General features: G+C 41.6%; 2 protein-coding genes across 2 annotated transcripts; both read right to left on the bottom strand.

The window, feature by feature from the left end:
• Positions 1-8,861: 8,861 nt before the first annotated feature.
• Positions 8,862-12,142, bottom strand: LOC118423535. The gene is made up of 5 exons (XM_035831721.1): positions 12,046-12,142; positions 11,509-11,628; positions 11,021-11,193; positions 10,267-10,466; positions 8,862-9,679 (listed from the first exon to the last, which is right to left on the bottom strand). The coding sequence occupies exons 1-5, from the start codon at positions 12,124-12,126 to the stop codon at positions 9,660-9,662; spliced, it is 594 nt and encodes a 197-aa protein (XP_035687614.1). The 5' UTR covers positions 12,127-12,142; the 3' UTR covers positions 8,862-9,659.
• A 94-nt stretch (positions 12,143-12,236) lies between these two features.
• On the bottom strand, positions 12,237-16,027 carry LOC118422972 (sushi, von Willebrand factor type A, EGF and pentraxin domain-containing protein 1-like). The gene is made up of 10 exons (XM_035830858.1): positions 15,931-16,027; positions 15,463-15,705; positions 15,216-15,318; positions 14,986-15,080; positions 14,338-14,535; positions 13,849-13,968; positions 13,380-13,622; positions 13,133-13,235; positions 12,894-12,988; positions 12,237-12,481 (listed from the first exon to the last, which is right to left on the bottom strand). The coding sequence occupies exons 1-10, from the start codon at positions 16,025-16,027 to the stop codon at positions 12,237-12,239; spliced, it is 1,542 nt and encodes a 513-aa protein (XP_035686751.1).
• Positions 16,028-17,495: the final 1,468 nt, after the last annotated feature.

Here is a 17,495-nt window from a genome sequence, read left to right as displayed (position 1 = left end):
GCAGGCATCGAATTCGAAATGTACACCGTAGTTATTTCAGATACGGCGATCGAGAACACAGCGACGCATAAAGGCTTGCATGGTAACTGACAGCATCAAAGTTCCCCTACTGTCTAAAACGTTAGTGTACAAATATTAAGACGATCTTAGACGCAGGAATGCGACATGTACAGATCTTTCTTAAAAAGGTATGAGCTACACAGATCTTTCTTTAAAAGGTATGAAGCTATATACGTTTCAACATTCGTTCACTTTATAATGATAAAGATTTGAAAAAAAAACTTCGAAACAACTAAATTCAGATTTTCTTACAACGAAATTTCATCCCATATTACAGTAGACTGCCACATTGACACACCCATTGACCGCCGCCATCTTTATTCTAAACATAACATCGACGCAAACTGGCCGATTTCGGCACAAAATCGCGCTGGTTATCATCAAAAATCGATGAAAACATCAAGATTGAAAATGACGCGGTCGTTATGGGTCCCATTTTTGGCCGGTCGCGGTCGCGTTGGACAGGTGGTCGTTGAGAAAAGGTCGCTTAATGCTTACGTCAATGGGAAAAAAAATCGGGACCGAGAAAAAGCGGTCGAAATGGCCAGGTGGTCGCTGAGAAGAGGTGGTCCCAAATCAACTTAACTTGTTGGTCCTGGAATTTTTCAGAAAAGAAATGAAGCGACAGGGTGGTAAAATTCTTGTAAAAAATCGAGACGTCTCCGTTTATGTAATGGCTCATACAAAACAAGAAGAAGATTTAAGTTTTTAGCTTGAAAAAAAAACACTCCTGCTACACAGTACCTGCACCTGCTTGATAATTATTAAAACGTATGGTCTACTTGATTAAAAAAAGTTCACCGCAATAATAGATGTACCCGCATCAGACCTAGTTATCGTAGTGGAGATTTGTTGAGTGGCGTCCGTCATATAATTTCATGAAGAAAATCTTCTAAATGGAAGATACCGTTTTTTTTCACTTTCGGAAAAATAGGAGCTGCCGCGATTCTAAAAAACAATTAGTTATGCATAGGCGCTCCTGTGGAAGATTATATTATTCCATATGGGCCCGGGGCATATTGGGCAAGCTCTGTTTTGACCTGGAATCAATTCACAATATTAGTTCTCTTTTGGGGATAACTTACAGTTGACTTGGAACAGTCCAATGTTGCGTGGGAATGGGTATGGCTGAAATATGCTGTATTTGCACCCAAGCAAATGTCGGCCTTTCTAGTTTCTAGCTTCTCATTGCCCTGTTCCATACTTTTACAAAAGGAAGCACTGCTTATGCATTTGAAGTTTATTGTCAAATCCTACACGCTTACTTCAAGTATTTTGACTTTTTTTTCAGGAAGCCAGAGGCTTAACGCTATCAGAGTGGGCTGTCAAAGACCTGAAACCAGCCGTCCTTGTCAAAGCCATTCAGCAAAGTTTTTCCAACATCTTGCTGGCACCAAACAGAAAGGAGGCGACAAAGGAAGATACTGTATTAAAGCTTCTAAATCGTCTGGATGGTCAGCGAAAAACAGTGAGGGAAGGTATGTGTATGTATATCATAGCTTCTGTATGTCATAGTTTTATTCAATATTTGGTACCCAGTACGTTTTCTTTATCTGTCGTACCGACGGTATCTTATCTGCTATGTATAGTACAATTTGAAGGCTTAACGATTTCTTAAAACCCCATGGAGCACGTCCGTAGCTAAGGCTAAATATTTCCGTAGAAATATGTACACATAGTCCTTACTTATTTATACGTACCTAATGTTATTTCGAAAAAAGATGTAAGCACACTCTCTACTTAGATATATTGGCAAAATCTTCACTGCAACTTTTCTTTCATACTTGAAAGTTCAAAATATATTTGAATACTAAGAGCAAATTGTAGCATATTCTGTAATGTTTTATTTAACTTAATTTAATTGTTTATAGGGATGAAAAACGTGGTAAAGCTGAATGAAATCATTGACAACGCAGCGGGTCTGAACGATCTGAAGATCGAAGACTTGGACCAAGTTGTCAAGGAAATCATAGACGAATTCGGCCAATCATTGAAAGTGGAGTACCCAGAGTCACTTTTGCAATGGCTGACGTCCTTTAAAGGAATGGTGACTGTTGCTGGTGTTCTAGCAGGTAATGATGGCGTGTCCGTTTTTGCAAATACATTTCTATTTTTAGGTTCTACAAACAGCCCGTAGGTAAAATCGGCACTGGTTCCCTCGCAGTCCTACGCCTATCTATTTTTGTCTATATTGGTGCCAATGTCCTAACCATTTCCCAACCATCTCCCGATAGGTAAATGATATGTAGCGTCGTGAGTGGCGTAACTGATAAAGTGTTGGACTCGCAGCTTAGAGGTCACGAATTCGATACCATCCGTGCCCCAGACGTTGTGCCATTGAAAAAGGCACTTAACACGACCGCCCTTATGCCCCTGTCACATTTGGCGAAAATCGAACGGAGGACGATTCTGCGGCAATCGCCCGAGCCTCGCTTATAATGATAACTTTATTGCACAACAATTGTACAAAGTGCAAAGTATAGCATATATGTGACAGGGAAGGTTTTCTGGTAACCGCGCAACCGTCTGTTGATCTTGAATATGGCTGATCTTCCATCGATACGCCCGAAGATCGTAAATAATGTGACAGGGGTATTGCTACAACCAGGTATAGAAAGAGGTACCTGACTTCGGAAGCGGACTACCTTTACCTTCTTGTCTAGGTCAGTCAAAAGAAAGTGCAAAAAAGAAAGACTTACTCTCAACACAACCTCGGTACTATCTATTCTTCTTCTAACCAATCCATTCCAACATCTAGTGGTGAACTTTTGAATCTCAACAGTCTAACACACACACACACACACACACACACGCAAACAAGCCAACCGAGTTAAGCTCAGTCTCCTAACAATGGTCGGGGCCTTGTTCCGGATGTGTAACCGGTACTTTAGGGAGTCTGGCTTTCTATGTCAATCAGGCTATATAGCGTATTTCCGCTCTTGTCTCATATCATTCGCTGTGTATGAAACATTCTTTTATACATTACGCAAAATAGCCTTCTTTGATAGATCTCCTGTACATTATAAACGTGACCAGTAGACCGGAAGCATCGCCTTTTCCTTTCTTTCACAATGTTTTGTATATGGAATCTACAAGCAACAAAAGTATTTGACTGCCAAGCAGTATTCAACGTTTAAACATGCATGTGTATCTATAACCCATCTGTAGGAGGGGCTGCTGTCCTGTTGGTTGGAGGAATCGCCGGATTGGGTACAGCCGGTTACGCGGCCGCCACCGAAGCAGCCGCCGGATCCGCACCTATGTATCTGCTGACCGCTGCCGCGGAAACTGCCGCTGCCGGTGCGGCAGGTGGAGCGATGGGTGCTGTCGGGGCTAGCGCTGGTGTGGCAGGTGGAGCCATGGGTGCTGCCGGGGCCGGTGTGGCAGGTGGAGCCATGGGTGCTGCCGGGGCCGGTGTGGCAGGTGGAGCCATGGGTGCTGCCGGGGCCGGTGTGGCAGGTGGAGCCATGGGTGCTGCCGGGGCCGGTGTGGCAGGTGGAGCCATGGGTGCTGCCGGGGCCGGTGTGGCAGGTGGAGCCATGGGTGCTGCCGGGGCCGGTGTGGCAGGTGGAGCCATGGGTGCTGCCGGGGCCGGCGCCGTTGCGGGTGCTGCTGGTACTGCGGCTGCGGCTGCCGCCGCCGCAGCTTGGTACTTGAGGAAAAAAGAGCAAAACTACCAGGCTATTCTCAGGTCGGACATCAGTCTTATTTTATGTGTATATGTTTATGTATGTACTGCAAATGATTTTACACAGTAGAATAGTCACTAGGGACAGGTACATCAGCACACCATTATTCCCCTTGTGATATTTAGAATGCTGATAAAGGAGCTACCCGAAGTACCGAGCGAGCAGGAAGACAGTGACAACACTGATGACGTGTACAACTTGGAACGCACCTTGTACAAGAAATACAAAGTTAGTTGTTGTTTACTATGATCTAATTTGCATTGAAGGTCACGCCATTCCAACTTTACACAATGCTTCGACATCATATCTTAAATTTGTAGGAAAGGACACGACAAACGAGCTACTTATGAATTGATTGATAATCGTTACAATCAGCATTCTCAATCAAATGATTGATTTAAGTACTTTTCCTTTAATGGTTCATCACCAAGGTCATGACAAAAGTACGAATTGAATATGTCTTTCCGAAAAATAGGCTACTGCTACTTTCCTGGCAGTCGTAACGTCTTTTAATATACTCTGTTGTAATGTTTTCTTATGTCTTAGGGTCTCGACTTTCTGAACAAAGATGAAGAAGTCATCATGAAATCGAAACCATTTAAAGCATCAAAAATGCTGAAAGATGCAAAAGACAAGTCCCAGAGGGAAGCTCTTCGCCGATGCCAGATGGCTTGTGACCTTTTTCAGATTCGCCAGCACCTGCAAAAGTCTTGCTTCGTTGGTTTGTTTGGACCCCAAAATGCTGGTAAATCCACACTTATCCAGAAGGTTTGGGGTCTGGCCGTACCGGAGAGGGGATACAGGGCTCACACCACAGTCCCAAGTCTCTACAAAGCGAGGGGAGCAAAGAAAATGGTGGTAAGAAGTTTTGCATATCTGAACTGAACACAGTATAATTTTTTAGCCATATATGTATATTTGACAACCGATCTTTTTATTTGCGTCTGCCTGAAAAATCGCATTGTTTGTTTTCAGATCATGGACTTCCCAGGCACGACAGCAATCGATGAACAGGTTGCGAACTTGGCTAACAGCTGTGGGGGACTGTCGAGCGTCCTCATCCTCGTCATGCCGTTCCAAGGGGACACCAGCACGGATCACGTCAAACAGCTTGCACAAGCTCGTATCCTGGCGAACGACTACAACTGTTGTATTCTACTGTGCATCAGTCAGTGTGGTCGCTTTAAGGACATTCTAAAGGTGGGCATATTCTTGTACTACAGGATATCCAAGTGATGTACGACTCCGTTTATTTTACGTACGATGTGACTAAAGCAATCAATTCAAATTTTTAGACGTCCTAAACGTGCATGATTTGAGATTTGCATCGGTGATCATGTTAATGTTGATAAGAAGTCGAGAACTAGGGTACAAGATATACTTTTCATTAGATCATCAAGTCATTTTGAAAAGCCAAATAAATAAATAAAATTTAGTTCCTCTATCACTTTACATAGAGCGTTCACAAGTTCCATGCACCCCCCCCCCCCAACACACACACACACACCCTTGCAAGTTTTAAGACCTGCCCGAGCCATGGCTTAGGTAAATATCTGGACTTGAATCTTTTCAAGCTGCATATCTCTGTTTGGTTGACACTTGAACTTGGTTTGAAATTAATTCCTTTTTTTAGGATGAGAAGACTGTGGCTGCTTACAAGGAGGACTTCATAAAGAATCTAGATATCGACCCTGCTGACATCCTCTTCACGGAGCTTGTGGAGAGTGTTGACGACTTGGAGAGCAGAGGGATAGTCGGGCCGGACGGGGTGAGGAGTTGGTTGAAAGATTGGCTGATCAAATATGATGTGTTTAAAGAGGGTGAAGATCAGCTCTACGCTGCAGTGAACATGACTAAGGCGTAAAATCGTTGCTAGATGCATGGCTTACACTAGTAGATTGCCAATAAATTTGGAGTATAGCTTTCCTTCGCAAGGGGACAGAAAATGACTATGGAACAATGGCTTGTACTTTTTACCGGTGATTTAGAAAGGACAAAATATTTTAGTTATTAAATAAATAAAAACGAGTTGGAAGATTTTCATGTAAGGAATAATGTAATGTAATTAAAGCATTAGGACAGACTGAATCATATAATATAATATTATATTGAGTAATATTATTAGACACGCGTTGAAACTCCTACAAAGTTACTAATTTTTAAGTTTTACCTCATGCCTTAAATTAGAGTCCATTAGACGACTTTTTCGGAACTGTTTATGAATTTCTAGATCTTTTAGATTTCATAAAAGCTAAGCCACATTATTTGTAAAAAAACATAAACATTGGAATTCGTTGGAATTCCTTCATATATTTCAAATATATAGACATCTACAAACATTTTGTAAACTTTAATTTGCAAATGGGTAAATTGTTAGTTTTTGTAATCAATGATACTCATTCCCTCAATTGCACATTCATGCCCTATCAAGCTAAGTACATGCATATACAAATGTCGTAATAAAAGAACACACGTTGACATTGAGACGACTTGTAACTATAATCTAAAACATGGGCTCTACAACTTCTCTACTACATTTTAGGTTCTTCCTGTCTGTTTGTGATATTGCCACCGTTAAAGTACACCTATACTGGTCACTGCTAGCATGCCTTTACTTGTGGTGAACCATCATGCATAATACAACCATACTTTGCATGTGTGTGTCACTTTCTTTCAAACCCACTGCCCCATGTACAAGACGTTACATGAATAAAGAATTTTTATAATTAAAGAATGCTGTTTATTATAGATACCCTGTTTATTGTTATAAATTTAAGAAAATATTGAATAGCCAGGGAATTTGTTTAAAGGCTGGAATAACGTTCAACATATTTCCAAAGTAACAAATCTCTTAGGCAAAAAAGTACATAGAATTCAAAATATTTACAAATGATTATGAAACTCACTTTTTCGGTGACTTTGATTAGACTATAGGAATCTTAATATCTATGCAACTTACAGTGTATGTACTGCTGTACTTAGCCGTGATTATTACCCGGGCCCTAGATAAAGAGTTTGAAAATCTGAGATGACTTTAAGTAAAATAGTCCTATTAACGGCATTAATGTAACGCGATATTATTAAGTAAAAATACATTTTATATAGTCGTTATTACATACTTAGGAGATGGACATGAGAATGTTACAGGCAAAAAAGCTATCCAAAACAGTTCATGAAAAAAGACTTTTACTCGGACACTTGATCAAGTTAATAAGTTAGTATACAAGATTTGCGAGCAGCTAAGCTCCCTGGACATAAAACATACCAAATCTACGTCTGAGCATATTAAATATAAAGAACTAGTAATCGCCAAGGGACAAATATTGATTTAAGAACACATTCATGTGCCCATGATTTAACTAATGAGTTCAAAAGTTGTAAATTTAAAAATGTCATATGAATGGATAGGATTAGTGAAATATCTTCCACTACATATTGAATAATAGAGTGATTTGCATAGTACACGTTTTTAATTTTAGATTAAAATATTCCAAACCATAACCAGTCGCTTGAGTAACTACTTTTTGGTGTATAATAAAATATCATATCTTAAGTAACGTGACCTCATACCTTCGTCAAATGATATCAAACTTATTGGCATCATGGTATGTCAAATAAAGTGTTTATTGTAAATAATCAATTCTATACATATTTCTCCCTTTCTCATTGATTTGCATATATATAGAATACAACACGGTGTATTCCGTATCACCCGAGGTACCAGCCCGACCGCGGGAAGGATCGCCCGAAGGCCGGAGGGTGATCCGACCCGCGGGAGGGCTGGGACTAAGACTGAACGAGCTGCCATACTTACAGCTAGGGGCACAACCAGCCGTACGTGCAAATACGTGCTGTCTACGTACCAAAACGTGGGCAATATTTTGGGATATGCATATGGCCTCTCAATATTTACGGACAAATTGCACGTGCGGAGGGTTGTGCCCTTGGCTTAAGGTACGCTCCCTTCCTGTGTTGAGCACTAGTTTTCAGACATAGACTTGAAGGAATCTGAAAGTACAAAACCTATATACCCCTTGGCTCTGATGAAGACATAACAAGGTCCCAATAGAACATTGGAGTACAAATACGTAATAAACATACTTAACGATTGGTATTTACTGATATCAAAACTATGCGAATAGTGAAGACAACCGGGCAGACTTGACGCATATGAAAATTCTAATTTCTTCGTGTGCATTACGACAATACGAAAGGTTTGTGGCGCAGTACAGTGAAGAAGGACAATGTTATTTCCGTTCGATTATCATCATAATATCTTTCAGTGCGTGTGGAGCACAATTGGTGGCGAGATCATTTTTAATCACTGTTGCCTCGCTGCTATAGTAAAGCTTCACATGTAACGTTGGAATATCTGAGGTGATTCTTTTGTGGTATTACGACATTCGTGCACCTGCGGCACATGACTGTTAATCAATACACGTGAATGTACCAATACACAGCCTCTCACTAGGCAGCACTGTCAACGCTGCCTACTGAGAGGACGAAGCCACGGGGCAGCTATGATGGGTATGAATACCAGGCCAATGATACTTGGGGCTGTTGAAGGGAAATGTAGATATAATAGAGCGTTATACAACTTGTAAAAGGAATAGACTATACTAATAAGAAGTGCGAAAAAAGAAATCATGGACATTAGTTGTGTAGTTTATGGCAATTTCCGAAATCGAAACCAAGGAAAGCTTGCACTTACACATTAACAAAATACCTTTTACTTTGAATAACTTCATTGGGTAAATTCATAGCAGGCAGGAAGACTTGATACAAATTGATTCTTTTCTCATGTGTAGCATATACACGAGCAGGGTTGTAGCCAGCCTGAAATCATTTTCAGTCCCCTTGATTTTGAATGGGAATCCTATCGAGCACCGAAGGCATGGCGTGACGTTGCGTTTCATTTCTAGGGGGTCTGGGTTCCAGAAAATTTTGAAATCTAGACCCTCTGAAACACTATTTCCTGCATTTGAGGTGCAAATTTTGCTTGTAGACTAAGCTGTTCAATGGCATCTGTTTTGGCAAGGATCCTTGGTTTTGGTGAAGAAGAACACATATGTTTCAGTTTTTTTATATCTTTACATATCAGTTTTTGTCTGTCCAAGGGGACGGAATGGGGAAAACTTTTTTTCAGTCCCCAGTTGCAAAATTCCTTCAAAGGACTGAAGGACAGGTGTTGGCTACAACCCTGTACACGAGTGACTACATCATAATAGTTTTATATGAATACCGTATGCAAATTTACACTTTAGATCGGATGAAATAAACAGCAGGATTATTTGAACTGGGTTTCAACCGATGTAGTTCCTATTTGAAAACATAGGACAGAAACCTGATTATAGTATAAGTTAAGGAAACAGTGCAGAAAGTGATAACTTTTTATGGCCTCAAACGCGAAAACATTGTTCGGTTTATTATATACGCGATAAAAAGTTTCTCTGGCAGCTAATATCATTTTCTTTCTATTTTGTCCTACTTTAAACATAGATAGAAAGCAAACTCGTCACCAAATTTGGATAACGTCTTGTAACCTGGCACCTCAAAAGAAAACGTCAAATATAATCCTTATCCTCTTTGACTATACAAAATTGTCTTCAGCTCTTTTGCATTTATAATTAGGGTATAAAGTTTCTTTCGGATCACATCGGTGTCACTGACGAATGATAGTGGATATTATCTAACCATTTCCAAAATTGTATCCAACTGATTGAGTAACTTCTTTTTCTGGCGTATAATGTCTTAGCTTTATAAAAGTAAGTAATAGAGAATTGAACATTTGATAATTCGTAAGCATTACATGTACAGTTAAGCCTCATAAGCGGACTGGAGAGTCTCTACCTCTCAATACCCTCAGTATTGGTCAATGTTGTTGGTCCGTCCTCTCTTCCCATCCTTGTCCTAAGGATTGGTTGCAGCAGCTATGGGTAAGAATTGAAACAATTGGTTAACAAAGACCCCATAAAATTCATTTCACTGAATCAGTCTTTGTTCTCTTTCCATTGCTCACTTATAAGATCATGATCTCTGACTGGTGGCCATCTGAAATACAACAGATCTTTTAAAATGTTTGTTAAGGGTGGGAATTGAGGTGTCCAAAGAAACTGACCATTTAACATGTACATGTATGTATGTATGTATAAAGCACATTTAGAAACTTTTGTGTCTTTGGTTCTTTTACCACGCATGCATCACAACAAACGTCGATGTAGGTTAGACATCCAGGTAATAAGATGCAACAATAAGATACACCACCATTTTCAAAACCAAATCCGGTTGCTTGAGTATATCCAGTTGCTTGAGTAACTACTTTTGGTGCATCACAACAAAGTTTTCTTCAAAAGCCTTAATAACAGTTTTGACCACGACAGATATATCAGTGCCCTTGGAGACGTAACTGTGAAGAACTGTAATGTTAGAAAGTGTCACTCGTCACCACAAGGTCACCAATCCAAACAGATCTGGTCACATCTTTCGACCCACGAAGGAATACATGTACAGTACTTACTTCGTTGGCAGAAATAGTTGCAATTTGCCGCGCAGAGCTTCACTCCCAACACATAGGTCCCCCTCCTTTTCATCATCGCCACACAGTGAGCACGTGGAAAGTTGTGCCCCTTCCAGTGGTGGAAGGACCCGAGAGAGTCACCATTGCTCCAGACGAACTCACCCTCTTGTCCACGGTCACTCAGTCCAATCCAGATGTTTCTGCCGAAAAGAAAAATACTTATTTAGAACTTCAGGTGACCTTTGACCTCCAATTTACGTGACTACTACCAGAGCTGATGAAAGATGGCGGATTCCCCGTGGAAGCTTCTACACACAGCTAGTAAAGGCTTGGGGTAACAGTTAAATTCTTTGTTAGATAGTGGTTTCTTTGTAATGTAGTAGGATTGTTTGCTACATAGACAAAATACATAATTTACTGAAGATGACATAGTCAACAAAAATACGACTTATAAAATGTAATATTCCATTACATCCATTTGTTCAAACTATATACATTGTACTAGATGGTAAGTGTACGGTTTCTTTTTAATGATACTCCACAGCCATATGGGCATTACAGCAAAGATAAAGCATAAAATACTGGTTCACCGGACTAGCAAAGTTGGAAAAGGTCCATTAGGCGATAGTCAAAAGAAATACTGGTTCTACATCTCAATTATAAGTTGAATTGTATTGAATGTAACAGGTTATTCTATAGCATTAGTCCATGATGTATGTCAGTAAATAGTACATGCTATACAACTCCATATTACCTCTTGCTTTTCGCGTTTTCAATCAGATATTGGTGAGTGGCTGAGTCGGGCCAAACAACTAGTTTCGCCCTACGACTGTCACAGTCCCTTTCGGCTGAAAAAAAATGTTTTTCTATTTGGCGAGAGGTAGTAGCAGGCTTCGTTCCAATACTCAAAACCTGAAGAGCATCTCTCTGCATCAGAAAAAAAAGACAAAAGAACACGTCTGTCAAATACTTTGAGGAAGCATAGGGTGATAACATGTAACCACTACAAGACTAGACGACTAGTCAAAGTCATGGATGGTAGTCCTCATTCAGTAAGCAATGTCGCGTTTCGGTCATCAATTTGGTATGATTTCACCAGCCAGAGAGTCCAAAGATTTCCATATTTGTCTAATAATCTACAGTTTTTACGATTCAATTATCATACTGTCCCACAGAATATAGTGAATATAGTTATTATAGCTCAATTTATACGTCAGACAGGCTAATACACTTATTATTTACCCGTGCAAGTGTTTCCATCGCCAGTGTATCCTTCGTTACAAGCACAGGTGTAGCTCCCAAGTGTGTTGGTACAGGTGGCATGTTCATCACAGGTACTCTCCTGAGCACACTCGTCATCATCTGACGAAGAGGAGCGCATTGAGTTACAGCGTATCTTTACATACGTGTTTATGCGTTTGCAATGTACTTTAGTGAACAATGGAGGTAGTCCTCAACATCGCGTTAATGCAGTGAGTCAAACATTCAATGATTTGGCAAACAATAATCTTTTACAGAGTTCACTACGCATGTGCGAGCGACAGAAATCCTGGACAATATGTCAAAGGTGAAGGCCCATGGCATAAGAAGTAAACAGTCTCGTCTCTACCATTGTTTGCCACCATGACGAATTCCATGAAAATGTCCGAAATACTAGCGCCTGCAAAATGGTGAAATGTTTACGTTCATGAGGCCTTCAACATTGACATATTACCCATAATTCTTGTCGCTCGCCCATGCGTAGTGAACTCTGTGAAAATGCTTATTGACCGATCTTACCTGTACATGTGTATCCATCGCCACTGAATCCTTCCAAACAGGCGCAGGTGTAGCTCCCAGGTGTATTGGTACAGGTGGCATGTTCGTCACAGTTGTTTGTTTGGAGGGTGCACTCGTCTTCATCTGCACAGAAAAGAATTCGTGTTTGATGTCAACTTATCATATATCTAACTTATTAATTCATTCATTCATTAATCAGCCCTTGAATACGCCCTACATATGGTATATATCTTCCGAATGTTTTCACCTTCATCTGTCGACATTCCACAGGTCACCTCAAGGTCAGCAATCCCGCATCTGATACCAGCGCTGCAGTCACCCAGGGTCGCGTAGAGCCGTTGGAGGTCTCTTTTGATGTCTTCTTCGTTAAAGGCGCATAGACCACTGAAGTAGCACAGCTCATTCTTTTGCCGGGCTCGCCCAGGGCGGTAGGAACCTAGGAATAGAATGCGATTTTGTGATTTTACTTAGGCTTTGATAGGTTCCGATGGTACCGGTGCCCATCAGGGATGTAGCCCAGGCTGGGCTCCAAAGACACAAATTTGCCCCGGTGGACTACTGGATACCATCAGTGTTTCCCACAAGTAGGTCACGGCGTCTATTTGTTACCAGGTGCCGATTTCATTTTAAATCCGACTTTAATTCAACTCCGTGCCCGGCAGGGCCTACAAAAACATGAGCCGCAAGGTAACGCCCGTGCTAAAAAACAGCCCTGCAGGGCCCCTTTTTACACTTAGAACCTAAGCTTAAGGTGGGCTAGATGCTATGCTACAGGGTATATAGTACATCTCGTTTCAAAGCATTGTTAAAGACCCTTGATATGATAAAAATGTTTATTTTGCACTTACCAGAGCAGTCAGGCCAAGGTAAGTCTTCTGCCGGATACCACACAGCGTTCCAATCGCACCGATACGTGTCCGCTGGCTCATGCGCGAAGTCGTACCTCAATTAGAAATGATTTCATGTTAAAAACCATGTTCAAATGTTAGTTTCATAGTGAAATTAACTTAAAACATAATTTTAGTGTATCACTATAAAAGAGAATTTGGAGGTAAATTTGAAAAGTTATGAAATACAAGTAATTTACCTGTCATTACAGCTTATGCTGCAGTATTTCTGAGCACCGGCTTCGGCCACACCACACGCCACTGCCCCGTTCAGAGGAGGTGCCGGAACAACGCATTCAGGGGCTGGGGATAGAGAAACATGATAAAGCTTATGACATGTACAGGAAGGCTGTATATAGAGTAGGATCAAGCTAGGTAATTTATAGTTATTCAAGAACTCTAAAGTCCTTTAAATATCTATTTATCCTTAAACTGCAAGATATATACCTTCGATAACAATATCGAAGTCACAGGTAGTCCCATCAGCAAAGCCTTCAGCCCAGCACAGGACGTTGCGGGTTCCAATGGGAGCGGCGTCCCCCTTGTTAGCAGAACACTCGTGATTGGCCAGCTCGTTGGACGGTTGGAAACGAAACTCCGGATCGGTCCAGTCCAGGAGACCTCCGTCTGTGGAGTTAACTGTTATCCGTGTGTCGGCGGGGCAGGATACAAGGTTGGGAGCGTTCCGTTCTAAACGGAGGAATTGACAAAAGTATATACATCAATATAAACTACATCTTTGATACCTTTTGAATATATTGTTGCTTGTATAGAAAGTGAACAAAATCCGGCGGTCTCTTCGGGTAGTATGCTCACGTCGTATACAAAATGTAGTTTTACATGCAGTTTCGTTATTCTATCAGTAAGCTACAAAGAACCGTAAGTGGAGTCCTAAGTGATGGAAATATTCACTGACCACAGAGAAGTCCATTCCCAGTATATCCATCGTTGCATGTACAGGTGAAACTGCCGTCAGTATCGGTACAACTCGCGTCTTCATGACAGTTGTCCGTGCCCGTGGCACACTCATCTACGTCTGAAAATTATATATGTTGAGCTGCAAATGGAGTCCATTGCCAGAGTATCTGTTATTACATTCACAATTGTAACTACCAGGTGAAATTTCTGGTGTTTTCCGTTTTACCTTTCTATTCTACCCGTCCAGTCCATTATACAGGAGTATGTTGTTGTTGTTTAAAAATTTGTTGTTTTTTGTTCAGCATACTAACTAGATAAAACAGGGTGGCACTGCTCTCAAACGTATTCGAACAGTACATCTTAACATCAATGGCAATACATACATACAGAAACAATAACAATATATAAACAAAGCTACAAAGAAAACTAGTGTATGAATGCGTATGTTGATATTTTACTCCCTGCAAACTGCACCGAATGTTTTCACCTTCTTCATCTGTCGACATTCCACTGTGACAGGTCACCACAATGTCAGTAACCCCACATCCGATACCAGCGCTGCAGTCACCCAGGGACGTGTAGAGCAGTAGGAGGTTTCTTTTGATGTCCTCTTCGTTAAAGGCGCAAGTACCACCGTAGTAGTATAGCTCATTCTTTTGCCGGGCTCGCTCAGGGCGATAGGAAACTAGGAATAGAATGCGATCAGAAAATGATATACGGGTCTGGGTATGATTTTATTTAGGCTTAGGTTCCGATGGTACCGGTGCCCATCAGGGATGTAGCCCCGGCCGGGCTCCGAAGACACAAATTTGCCCCGCGGGACTACCGGATATCATCGGTGTTTCCCACAAATAGGTCACGGCGTCTATTTGTTACCAGGTCCCGACTTCATTTTAAGTCCGACTTTAATTCAACCAAGTGCCCGGCAGGGCCTACAAAACATGAGCCGCAAGGTGTCCCACGGGACCACGTAGGAGTAACGCCCGTGCCAATAAAAAAAACAGCCCCACAGGGCCCCATTTTACACTTGGAACCTAAGCCTAAGGTGGGCTGGATGCTATGCTACAGGGTATACAGTACAACGTTTCAAAGCATTGTTAAAGACCCTTCATAAACACATTTATTTTGCACTTACCAGAGCAGTCAGGCCACGGTAAGTCTTCTGCCGGATACCACACAGCGTGCCAATCGCACAGATACATGTCCGCTGGCTGCACCGCAAAGTCGTACCTTAATGAGAAATGATTTCATGTTCAAATGTTAGCTTCAAAGTGAAATTACCTTAAAACGTAATTTCAGTATATCACTATAAAAGAGGAATTGGAGGCAAATTTGAAAAGTTATGAAATACGACAAGTAATTTACCTGTCATTACAGCTTATGCTGCAGTATTTCTGAGCACCGGCTTTGGCCACAACACACGCCACTGCCCCGTTCAGAGGAGGTGCCGGAACAACGCATTCAGGGGCTGGGGATAGAGAAACATGATAAAGCTTATGACATGTACAGGAAGGCTGTATATAGAGTAGGATCAAGCTAGGTAATTTATAGTTATTCAAGAACTCTAAAGTCCTTTAAATATCTGTTTATCCTTAAACTGCAAGATATATACCTTCGATAACAATATCGAAGTCACATGTAGTCCTATCAGCAAAGCCTTCAGCCCAGCACAGGACGTTGCGGGTTCCAATGGGAGCGGCGTCCCCCTTGTTAGCAGAACACTCGTGATTGGCCAGCTCGTTGGACGGTTGGAAACGGAACTCTGGATCGGTCCAGTCCAGGAGACCTCCGTCTGGGGAGTTAACTGTTATCCGTGTGTCGGCGGGGCAGGATACAAGGTTGGGAGCGTTCCTTTCTAACCGGAGAAATTGACAAAAGTATATTCAAAATTTAAACTATATCTTTGATACTTTTTGAACATATTATTGCTTGTGTAGAAAGTGAACAAAATCCGGCGGTCTTTCCGGGTAGTACGCGCACGTCGTATACAAAATGTCGTTTTACATGCAGTTTTGTTATTCTATCAGTAAGCCATATAGAACCTGAAGTGGAGTCCTAAGTGATGGAAATATTCACTGACCACAGTAAAGTCCATTCCCAGTAAATCCATCGTTGCATGTACAGGTGAAACTGCCGTTAGTATCGGTACAGCTCGCGTCTTCATGGCAGTTGTCCATGCCCGTGGCACACTCATCTACGTCAGAAAATTATATGTTGCGCTGCAGATGGAATTCTTTGCCAGAGCCAGAGTATCCGTCATTTCATTCACAATTGTAACTACCAGGTGAAAATTTCTGGTGTTTTCCGTTTTACATTTCTATTCTACCCACCCAGTCCATATTACAGAAGTATATTGTTGTTGTTTCAAAATTTGTTGTTTTTTGTTGAAAATACTAACAAAACGGAACAGAGTGGCACTGCTCTCAAATTTATTCTAGCAGTACATCTTAACATAAATGTCAATGCATACATACAGACAAAATAACAATATATAAACAAAGCTACAAATAAAACTAGTGTATGAATGCGTATGTTGATATTTTACTCCCTACAAACTGCACCGAATGTTTTCACCTTCTTCATCTGTCCAAATCCCACTGAGACAGGACACCCTAATGTCAGTAATCCCACATCTGATACCAGCGCTGCAGTTACCCAGGGTCGCGTAGAGTCGTAGGAAGTCTCGTTTGATCTCTTCTACGTTAAACGTACATGGACCACTGTAGTAGTAAAGCTCATTCTTTTGCCGGGCTCGCCCAGGGCGGTGGAAACCTAGGAATAGAATGCGATCAGAAAATGATATCAGGGTCTGGGCATGCTTTTAATTAGGCTTAGGTTCCGATGGCACCGGTGCCCATCAGGGATGTAGCCCCGGCCGGGCTCCGAAGACACAAATTTGCCCCGCGGGACTACCGGATATCATCGGTGTTTCCCACAAATAGGTCACGGCGTCTATTTGTTACCAGGTCCCGACTTCATGTTCAGTCCGACTGTAATTTTACTCGGTGCCCTGCCGGGCCTTCAAAAACATGAGCCGCAAGGTGTCCCACGGTGCCTCGTAAGGGTAACGCCCCTTACCAAAAAACAGCCCGGCAGGGCCCCTTTTTACACTTGGAACCTAATAAGCCTAAGGTCAGTTGGATTCTATGCTACAGGGTATACATCACATCTCGTTTCAAAGCATTGTTAAAGACCCTTCATGAAAACGTTTATTTTGCACTTACGAGAGCAGTCAGGCCACGGTAAGTCTTCTGCCGGATACCACATAGCGTTCCAATCGCACCGATACGTGTCCGCTGGCTCATGCGCAAAGTCATACCTCAATTAGAAATAATTTCATGTTAAAATATTAGTTTCAAAGTGAAATTAACTGAAAACATATTTTTATTGTATCACTTTAAAAGAGGAATTTGAGGCAAATTTGAAAAGTTATGAAATATGAAAAGAAATTTACCTGTCATCACAGCTTATGCTGCAGTATTTCTGAGCACCTTCGGCCACACCACACGTCACTGCTCCGTGGAGGGGAGGTGTTGGAACAACGCATTCAGGAGCTGGGGCGGTGCCATCAATGAACAGGATCAATAGCACCGCAGTCACAGCCAAATATTTGGCCAATCGAAAGTTCATCTTTGTGGCCTGAAA

Source organism: Branchiostoma floridae, chromosome 9 (assembly GCF_000003815.2).
Source record: "Branchiostoma floridae strain S238N-H82 chromosome 9, Bfl_VNyyK, whole genome shotgun sequence".
Lineage (NCBI taxonomy): Eukaryota > Metazoa > Chordata > Leptocardii > Amphioxiformes > Branchiostomatidae > Branchiostoma > Branchiostoma floridae.
This window is presented reverse-complemented; position numbering and strand designations above follow the sequence as displayed.

Excerpts from the sequence above, each read along its gene's own strand:
- LOC118423535 (XM_035831721.1), bottom strand. The coding sequence starts at position 12,126 with ATGCCACCTGTACCAATACACCTGGGAGCTACACCTGCGCCTGTTTGG. Across the intron at positions 11,194-11,508 it reads CGATGGAAACACTTGCACGG|AGAGATGCTCTTCAGGTTTT; the intron begins GTAAATAATAAG and ends TTTCTGATGCAG. Across the intron at positions 10,467-11,020 it reads GAAAACGCGAAAAGCAAGAG|AAACATCTGGATTGGACTGA; the intron begins GTAATATGGAGT and ends TCTTTTCGGCAG.
- LOC118422972 (XM_035830858.1), bottom strand. The coding sequence starts at position 16,027 with ATGGACAACTGCCATGAAGACGCGAGCTGTACCGATACTAACGGCAGT. Across the intron at positions 13,969-14,337 it reads AATGTCGACAGATGAAGAAG|ACGTAGATGAGTGTGCCACG; the intron begins GTGAAAACATTC and ends TATAATTTTCAG. Across the intron at positions 13,623-13,848 it reads TGGGAATGGACTTCTCTGTG|AACGGAACGCTCCCAACCTT; the intron begins GTCAGTGAATAT and ends TCCTCCGTTTAG.